The sequence below is a fragment of the Syngnathus typhle genome, linkage group LG19 (genome assembly GCF_033458585.1).
Source record: "Syngnathus typhle isolate RoL2023-S1 ecotype Sweden linkage group LG19, RoL_Styp_1.0, whole genome shotgun sequence".
NCBI lineage: Eukaryota > Metazoa > Chordata > Actinopteri > Syngnathiformes > Syngnathidae > Syngnathus > Syngnathus typhle.
In genome coordinates, this window is record NC_083756.1 from 4,684,621 (window position 1) to 4,694,431 (window position 9,811).

At 52.2% G+C, this 9,811-nt stretch overlaps 1 protein-coding gene across 1 annotated transcript; it reads left to right on the forward strand.

Moving 5' to 3' along the window:
- Positions 1–348: 348 nt before the first annotated feature.
- On the forward strand, positions 349–7,777 carry cdk13 (cyclin dependent kinase 13). Its single transcript, XM_061265327.1, has 14 exons — positions 349–2,299; positions 2,475–3,038; positions 3,466–3,618; positions 3,693–3,832; positions 3,902–4,072; positions 4,162–4,351; positions 4,458–4,514; positions 4,782–4,883; positions 4,956–5,033; positions 5,245–5,361; positions 5,440–5,571; positions 5,668–5,867; positions 5,991–6,440; positions 6,515–7,777. The coding sequence occupies exons 1-14, from the start codon at positions 1,200–1,202 to the stop codon at positions 7,171–7,173; spliced, it is 4,113 nt and encodes a 1,370-aa protein (XP_061121311.1). The 5' UTR covers positions 349–1,199; the 3' UTR covers positions 7,174–7,777.
- Positions 7,778–9,811: the final 2,034 nt, after the last annotated feature.

Consider the following 9,811-nt stretch of genomic DNA (forward strand, 5'->3'; position numbering starts at 1 on the left):
GGCAAATGATAAAATGGGAGAAGCCCTGGTAGCCGTCACACAATCCTGACCTCTACGTGCCCAAATTCAGCAGGTCAAGGGGCACCGATTGCTTCCTTGTTTGCAAGTATAGCTGTGCTCACATAAGTACAGACTAATACATCCGTCCATATCTACGTGTAAGAAAATGATAATTGCGATGATTGTGTCCACATCCATTGGTGTAAGCTCAAAGTGTTAGAAGAAAGTACGTGAAGGAACGCAGCGGCACTTGCTGGCACTCGAGTAGTGGGGATCAGGGGTTCCCTCGGCGATGACGTGTCGGGCCACGTCGATTCGCACTACGCCGTGATTGGCTGACGCCGGCGCACGAGGCCTGTAGTTTGAAAGCTCGTCTAGGGCAGCCAGTCAGCAGGGCCCAAGAAGTGTTGGATAGCACGAGCCCAGTAACGCGCCTGCCTTGCCTAAGTTCACGCCGTTCGGGAACTTCATTCAAATCAAGCACGGTGCTCGCTTGGGGGCGCCTTCGAGAATGATGACGCCACCGACGGGAGCGAATTACTCGGCGGATCACACGACGGAAGACGCGGCTTTCTGACGGCAGTTGCGATCGAGTCCACGCTGAGAGACAAGAAAGCTTCCCAGTTGGCTAGCGACTTGGCGGCTAACTTCCTTGTTGCGACTCGGCGGTGTCAAATGGGAGGCCGACAAGTTTGCTTTTGACTCGGACACCAACCTACTGGTGGAAGTACCCGCTCGTACCGCTCCAGCCGCGGTGGGTTCAAGGAATCGGGGCTTTAAATCCGGACGGGCCTCGGGCCTGCACTCTTGTCCACGAATGCGGTTTGTCGTCGGGTACCGTTAGCCCCCGGAGGCTAACCTAGCTCACATTTACTTAGCATGTGCTAGCCAATTTGTAAAAATGCACACCGTGGAGGAGTCCGGACGTTTAATAGTCGACTGCTAGCTGAATGTCAAATTGTTTGTGCGTGTGGCCGAATTGCGTCGTGATTAAACTCTCGTGGAACACATTCAAAACATAATCTGTTAGCTTTGTGATGCTAACGTGAAGCTAGTGATCGCGATAGTCGCGGCATTCCGAACGTGAATTATGATGCTAACTGGCCCGGTGTTATTATGCCCCACTGCACAGCCGGAAGCATAATAGTTTAAAAGGTTCTTTCTCAGTGAGCGTGGCGTTGATGTAACCCTCTGGATAAATGCCGAATTCGGATGTAGTTCGGGATGGCCGCGGCCGGAGTCCCTCCGCGCAGAGAAATGCTAGCAGGCAGGACAGGCGTAACGTCAGTAAGCCGGGAAGCAGCACGGCCCAGCGGGACAGACACCGGGACAATAGACGCTCCTCGGCTTCTCGTCGGAAGAAACGCAGACAGGCCAAGGACAGAGACTTGTGGCACATTGGTGCTACGGAAGGCACTGTCAATGACCGACACGGCACTTTGGTCAAGGAGGCTGAACTTCGGACACTGGTGGAATACGATGACGTGAGCTCCCAGTCCGAGCGCTTCTCCGGTAGCCCCTCGCCTAAACTGGAGCGTCACGTCGATCGGTTCTCCGCGGACTTCGGGGAGTGTAACGGCCCGGTGAGGGACCGCCGGGACGTTTTCCCCATCAGGGACGAGCATGCCAAAGGACCCGTGGAAAGGAGCAAGGACCTCGACCGGAGGAAGGAACGTCCTAATCGTGAGAGAAACGCTAAACCTCGTGGCGGCCTCAGCCCGGGCATTTCTAAAAACCACAGAGACGTGGTGAAGGCTAATGACAAAAATGGCAAAAGGTCGTCCGCCGGTCAGTCATCGCAGGCTGTAGACAAACGGGACTCTAAAAGGCGACAGAGTAAAACGAGAGCTGATAAAGAACCGCCGTCTGCGTACAGAGATGTTCCTCCTCAGTCATATCGCGACGAAGAGCAGAGAGCCTACAGGAGAAGCCCGGGGTTCAAAGCTGAAAGTCCCTATGGGACATCCTACTCGTACAGCTACCAATCCCCGCCTGGCTACAACCAGATGATATCGCGACGAAGCCCCACTTACCCGAGCAAAAGAACCTCTCCCATGCCCAACTACTACGGCCGAGACGCTGACGTGTACGGAGCTTACGGCATTGCTAAGTCACCCAGCTCGTACCCGGGCAGCAAAAGGAAGCGATCCCCTACCAGTCCGGCCAACTGGCGCAGATCTCCCAGTTACAGCCGGCACAGTCCGTACGAGCAGGGGGAGTTTGTCGCCAGTCCGTTCGGAGGACGGCGGAGATCTCGAAGTCCCTACAGGAAATCCCTCAGCCCGAGTCCAGATGTCAGGTGAGGTACAAGCCTGAGATCTGGCGAAGGATTTCTCACCTTATCTGACACTTCACAATGTAGTCCAAGACCTGTAATGTTTAGCCAAATTCTGACAAGACACAGCGTAGTCAGTCCGGCTGTTCTTTGAAACGTGCAAAGTGCTTGTAAACACGCTGCGTCTTTTTTGTTACAGGCGATCGGTGAGGTCTCGCAGTCGCAGCCCGTATCCTCCTAGCAGGCATTCTCGCTCCCGCAGCCGCCACCGCCATTCCCGCTCCCGCAGCCGGCCCTCCAGCCTCTCACCGAGCACGCTGACCTTCAAGAGCAGCCTGGCGGCCGAGCTCAGCAAGCAGAAGAAAGCCAAAGCAGCCGAGGCCGCCGCCAAAGCCAAAAGCGCAGGCAACTCTTCCACGCCCACCAAGGGCAGCACTGCCGCTCACCAGCCCAGTCCCAAGACCAACCACGCGGGCAGGAAGGGCCGCCCGCCCTCGCCACCCGCACCTCCAACAACAGCGGCGGAGAAAGGCCCACGCACGCCCACGTCCAGCCAGCCCCAGTCGCCCTCCAACCGCACTTCTAAGAGGGGTACGGAGCAGCCCGCCCCCCGGAACAAAGACGCAAAGGCAAAAGATGACTCCAAGAAGAAAGCCACGACGGCAAGCGGGCCGAGCAAAGAGAAGGAACGAGCCAGTGGGACCTTCATCTCTGGTGTTCCGCTTCCCTTGAGTGTTCTTGAGCAAATTGATAAAGTTGACTGGTGGGTACCTGTGAAAATCCACCATATAGATGTCATCGTGCTTTTCTTTGACGTCATTTCTTTGTTGAGCACAACCAGCACTGTACACAAAAGTGCTTTGCAAGAAATGAATAACGAAAACATGAAGCACCATCAAACGCAAAAACAATGCTGAGTTTAAAAGCTGTTTTCGGCCAGTTTTAAAAATGCACGTGGAAATGCCAATCCTATTCAAAATCACGGTCCAGTAAGGAGGAAGTGTCCTTTTTGCTCAGCAGGACATAGCAGTGACAAGGAACTAGCACACTTTCTTAAGTCGGAACCCAGGGGGCAGCAAATACTGAAAACACAACAGGGGCCCCACAATTTAACTCTGTGGTGTGCCATACGACAGTCTGAAAAACGAGTACGGCAAAACCCATCAATGCTTTTTCCCCCCACCCCTCAGCGCAAAGGACTTGTCGGCGAAGAAGAAGTCCGACCGAAAGGGTCGACAGCTGCTTGCCGAACTGCCGCTCCCGCCGCTTCTTTCCAGCCGGACGTCTTCTCCTCGCAGCCCGGCCGACGAGAAAAAGAGCCAAGCGCTGCGTAGACGGCCCAAGTAAGTTAGCATTTTTCACGCGTGTCATCTGTTTGAATACAAACCAAATGTCCCTCTGGAAACACGCATCCCAGAATGTGCGGCCCCAGATACGGCGAGATCAAGGAGACAGAGATCGACTGGGGCAAGCGCTGCGTGGACAAGTTTGAGATCATCGGCATCACGGGAGAAGGCACGTACGGCCAGGTGTACAAAGCCAAAGACAAGGACACAGGTGGGGAAGTGCTCTCCTTTGATTAAGTGGCAGCCCAGCAAGACGTGCTGCTCGTCATGCTGTGTGCAGCGGAGATGGTGGCTCTGAAGAAGGTGCGTCTGGACAACGAGAAAGAGGGCTTCCCCATCACGGCCATCCGAGAGATCAAAATTTTACGGCAGCTCAACCACAAGAGCATCATCAACATGAAGGAGATCGTCACCGACAAGGAGGACGCGCTGGACTTTAAGAACGATAAAGGTACGCTTCGTCTCGTGTGCCCCTTTATTCTTTGGATTCGTTCAAGATGCCACAGAAGCCTTGCAACACATCCCTCCTTCTACGGGCAGGTGCTTTCTATTTGGTCTTTGAGTACATGGACCACGACCTGATGGGGCTGCTGGAGTCGGGCCTGGTGCACTTCAACGAGAGCCACATCAAGTCGTTCATGCGGCAACTGCTGGAGGGGCTGGATTACTGCCACAAGAAGAACTTCTTGCACCGTGACATCAAGTGCTCCAACATCCTGCTCAACAACAAGTGGGTCCCCTTCCGTGCCATTCGGGAAGCCCTGTCCCACCGGCCAGCCCGATGATGACTTTGACTCGGCGTTTCCTAACACGTCTTCTCTCTCTCTTCCTATCAGAGGAAAAATCAAGCTGGCAGACTTTGGTCTGGCTCGCTTGTATAACTCTGAAGAGAGGTGAGCCCGCCCGCCCGCCTTCGCACGCACGTCTTTGGTTATTCGTCCAACTCCGGCAAGACGTTTTCACGTCATGTAATCCCATTGAACAGAATTTGCTACATTGAAGTCACGCACCCATATTTCATCCCTTTTTTTTTTTTCTCACCCCAGTTCAAGTGCCACACCGCTTGAGCTTATCGGAGAACTCTTTTAATCATCTCGTTGAGCGTTTGAGTCGCGCGGCATTTCAGTTTCGGCCGCTCAACGTCTGCGTCTCGTTCCCAGTCGGCCGTACACCAACAAAGTCATCACGCTGTGGTACCGCCCCCCGGAGCTCTTGCTGGGCGAAGAGAGGTACACGCCGGCCATCGACGTCTGGAGCTGCGGGTAAGGACGCAAAGAGGACAATGTCGTCACAAACGAATGCGGTGTGGACAAACAAAATGACACTGTTCGCAGATGCATCCTGGGAGAATTGTTCACCAAGAAGCCCATCTTCCAAGCTAACCAGGAGCTGGCCCAGTTGGAGCTGATCAGGTCCTAGAACTTTACTTTTGGATTTTGTACAAATCCTTCATACGCTTACTGAACACATGGCTTCAAGAAGACAGACAGGAATCAAACCTCAGTCAGTCGTGCCTTCCAACATCATGCTCACATGCCACGCAAAACGTTACGACAGTTGGTGTCCATCATTTCAACAACTTTCTGGCTCCCCAACTTATTGGAGCACTTTGCTGTCTCGCAGTCGGATATGCGGCAGTCCGTCTCCGGCGGTGTGGCCGGATGTCATCAAGCTTCCCTTCTTCAACACCATGAAACCAAAGAAGCAGTACAGGCGACGACTGCGGGAGGAATTTGCCTTGTAAGTTCCAAGTCCTGCCTCACTTTGACGAGTACTGCATTTTGGGTCGATAACCTTGCGCCCTTGTCCTGCCTTCAGCATTCCTCCGACTGCGCTGGATTTGTTTGACCACATGCTGAACCTTGACCCCAGCAAACGATGCACGGGCGAGCAGGCGCTGAGCTGCGAGTTCCTCAAGGACGTGGACCCTGACAAAATGCCCCCGCCAGAGTACGTCCACGAGGAGGCGGCGGTTTACTTTGTTGTTTACTTTTGAGATCACGACCGTTTGGATACGAACCACTGAAGTTCCTTTTGTGTCTCCAGTCTCCCACTGTGGCAGGACTGTCACGAGCTGTGGAGCAAGAAGCGTCGGCGTCAGAAGCAGATGCCCGAGGAGTTGGCCGGCCCGCCCAAGGCGCCGCGCAAGGAGCTGGGCCTGGACGACAGTCGCAGTAACACACCTCAGGGATTCCCGGCATCCGCCGGCATCAAAGCCCCGAGTGCGGCTGCTTCTTCACTGCTGGGTGAGGGCGAGAAGATGCTGCACTGCACGTTGTTGCTATTCGACTGTTAATATTCGCATCGCGTACGGCAAACGGGTTTTAACCATCCGCATAGTAACCTTTGTTATACTGTTCTATGGGCAGACGCGAAAGCTCCAAACTCCCAGTTGACCCAGGAGCAATTCGCCGTCCTGCTGAACCTCCTCGGGCCGCCCAACAACGCCGCCGCCGCCGCTAACCCGGCCCAGTTCTTCCAGGCTGTGAGCTCCAAGGTTAACCAGGAGACGTTGCAGAAACTGTCCAAAGTGCTGCCCCCCCCTGAGGCAACTCAGCCACTGGTCGCCAAGCCCCCGCGGCCGCGGACCCCGCCCATGCCCAAGCCCCCTTCTCCCCCCCCCGAAGGGGATGCGGCAGCGGCCGCTGCTGCAGCCGCCACTCAGACGGCCGTCACCATGCTGCTGGCTCAGCTACTGCAAGCTCAGAGGCAGGAGGCTGGGGGCGGGCCGGAGGCGGCCGACAGCAACCTGTCAGCGGGAGCAGATGTGCTCCCTACCAATACCAAGAGACCCACAGAAACCAGCCCAGTCACCCCTGGTAATCCATTTTAGTTGTCATTTGATTTAGAATCGCGCGTTGGTTGGACCACTCTGTCTTTGTTGGTCTTACAGTGCCGGACCTGGCCGCTGTCCCCATCCTGCCCCCGGACCAGCGACCCCCCGAGCCCCCGGAGCCACCTCTGCACGCCGACCTGGACTACAGGCGGCCGCCGCCCGAACCCAAGCCCGGCCACGCCCCGCCCATCGCATCGGCCGGGGGAGGCGACGGCGGCGCCCGCCCGCCCGAGCCTGACTACCCGCCCCTGCCCACCGCGGAAGGGCCCGGCTACGGGGGCGACTTTGGCCACCCAGTCCCGCCACCCCCCTTCACTCCCACAGGCTTTGGGGACAGCTTCATGGGTCACATGATGGGCGCGGGGTTACCACCTCACTCACTGAGAGAAGCGTTTAGCGGACCGAGCCAGGCCCCACCCCTAGATTCCTTCCCCCCACCGGTCCCCCCCACCACAGGAGGAGCCCCTGGGATGTTGTTTGCCGGGGACAAGGACCACCGCTTTGAATACAGCCCCCTCCCAGTGGAAGGCCAACCCAACCCCGGCGCCCTCCACCTGTACAACCACACTCTGGTCCGGAAGGACGGCATCCCGCCTCTTCCCCCGCCGCCCGTCCCGCCACCAGGCCGCGCTTGGGCCTCGCCCTCTTCCCAGGTGCCCCCCGGCTTTGTCCCTCACATCAACGCCACCGTTCGAGGTCGAGGGCTGCCCTTCTAGACAAACTGGAAGCGACACTTTGTGACTTGACGCCCCTCCCCCCGTCCAAGACGGTCAAGTTTGTTAGAGGAGCTTTTCTCAGACCATTTTCATATTTTTGTTGTAATTTGTTTTATGAGTCTTTTACCGTCAATCTTTTGAGGGGGGGGGGGGGGCGGTGGACAGCTAGTCTTATTCTGGTGCATTCTTACCCTACCAGTGACTGCGACCTCTTAGACAGTACTTCAGGATTGTTAGTAGTCATGTTTTGCACTACTGACTGAAGTTCAAAAAAACTTTTAGCAGGTCAACGACATCGCATCATTTCCCCCCCCAAGGCCTTCCTCGTGTTTTTTTTTTTTTTACAAAAATGCTCCTGCGTGATGACACTTGGATGAGTAAATTTCATCATCACTGCGAGACTCTGGAGCAAATGTAAAAGTTGTAAAATGGTTCAACGTAAAAAAGGACACAAAGTGTTTCTTCTCTTTTTTTTTTTTTTTTTTTTTGGTATCAAAAAAATCCCGACCACACCAGATTTCCCTTTGGCAAGTGTTTATTAAAGAAATGCCACTGTGTAAAACTATTGTCTTTTCAGTTACTATAAAGATTATTTTTCAATGTCTTTTTGCTGCGTTTGACTGTATGTGACAGATGCTACCACTGGATGGTGCCATTTTGTAAAAGTTATTTTCTACTCTAGGGTACTCAGCGGAAGACTAATGTGCTTGCCATTCATTCAGCACGTTTTTCACTGCCACGGGGTTTCAGAAAGCTTTGAGCATCGGTAGCTCGTGAAATACTTTTTTTTTTCTTTATTCAATACTTTTTATTTGTAACAATGACGCAAATGATTTGGAGAAGCAAGATATTTCCCCATCCATGACATACTAATGTAGTCGTCTCCAAGAATGTTTTGCAGCGAGCAGCAACTTGAAAGTGCTTCTACAGCTTGCCAAAGATCTCAAGAGCCCCTTTAATGATGATTTTAATAGAAATCACTGGCGTCAAGCTGACATTTTTCCTTCATCAAGCATAATATTCAGTTCGTCGTCGTAATGACATACAAGAAAGAGTAGGACACAATCAGCGCTTTTGTGATGTATAAATAGCAATTTTGTCAAGTAAAAATAGCCTATCTGTACATAGCTGTGTAAAGAAACTAAAAGAGAACGGAAATGTAACAAGCAGAATTTTAAACGTGTTATCAATGGGGGGGAAAACAAGCAGAGGCTATGACATTAAATAGCAATACATGACGTTGAAGAATGTAAAATAAAACATTTATGCAAATATAAACAAACGAGGATTATTTGTCATCATTACCCCCCTCCTCTCCCTTCTTTTCTTTTTTATTTATAACACATTCTAAATCTAGGGGGCAGTAAGGCGCCCCTTAAACGGAGTGTCCACGAAGAAGTGAAGACGTCATCTTTAACATGAGTTAGTTTTTTCCCTTTTTGGTTAAATTTAGTGATTCGTTCTTTTTAGGTGAAATATATTCTATTGAACACATTATGCAACATTAAAGAAATGCATTGGGTTATTTTAAGACAAGAGGCAGAGAGCGCTCAGGGACAGCAAGTGATGGCCATAAAGATGAGCTGCACAAACCATGCGGAGGAAATTGAATTGACTCCTTCCTTATTGGAAATCCATGTGCAGGAGCGTGAAATTTAACTCTGCGCTGTACGTAAAGTCAATAGTGCGAACATCAACAAAGAAAAGAGAGAGAGGTGTTTGCTTTTGATGCCCCGTGCAGACATTCTCGGGTCCTCCTCATGTCGGAGGCCATCAACGCGTTACTAGTCTAAAACGGCTGCAGCAAAGACCTCAGGGCTCAATTGAAATGAAATAAATTGTATTTTAGAAAAAAAAAATGCATTATCCGCATAAAATACCCTAGCAAGACTGTATAAAAATGATTTGCGCTCTACAAACAGAGTGGAGTGAATTTGCTGCTTTATCATTTGCAGTCAAATAATCAGCAAGTAAGTCACTAAGTGAGCTTGAAATGGGAATGCTGCTTTACACGTAGGTTATATCATTAACTCTTGGACTTTTTTAATAATAGTATCACACAAGTCCAAGGGACAATTTCCGAAGGAAGAGTAAAGTTTTAGCCGGCAAGTTGCCCTTCATCTATTTGGTGCAGCCGCTCGGCCGTGGCCGCCGCGGCTGGAGGTGATGCATCTGCCGTCACTTTGTTTACCGCGCTGGCTGACCTTTTCCCTCTCGCTTCCTATTTTACCAGCAGTGTGGAAGAAAGATGGCTACGTCTCCCTCCCGCCAAACGTGTCAGCGGCGGCGCTCGTCTTTCAATGCTTAGGCTCACCCGGGAAGAGATCATCGGTGTATGGAGTTGGGTAGAAAAAAAATCACGTTGACTTTTTACTGGTGTGCATTTCAGGCATTGTCTAAAAGCAAACGCTTAAGAGTGCCAGCAAGCAAGATGGCTCCTCGACAGCGAGCGAGTAAGTTAATAAGAGCGATAAATCCAGTCCAAACGCAAAACAAGTTTGACACCCGTGAAACGACGATGGGTAAGTAAATGACGGAGCGATCAAAAAGTAACAAAATGACTTCTTTGCCACCAATTCAGAATTTTGTCTTTTTTAACGCTAGGAGTTCAGCAAGATATCGGGAGGCCTTTCTTTGG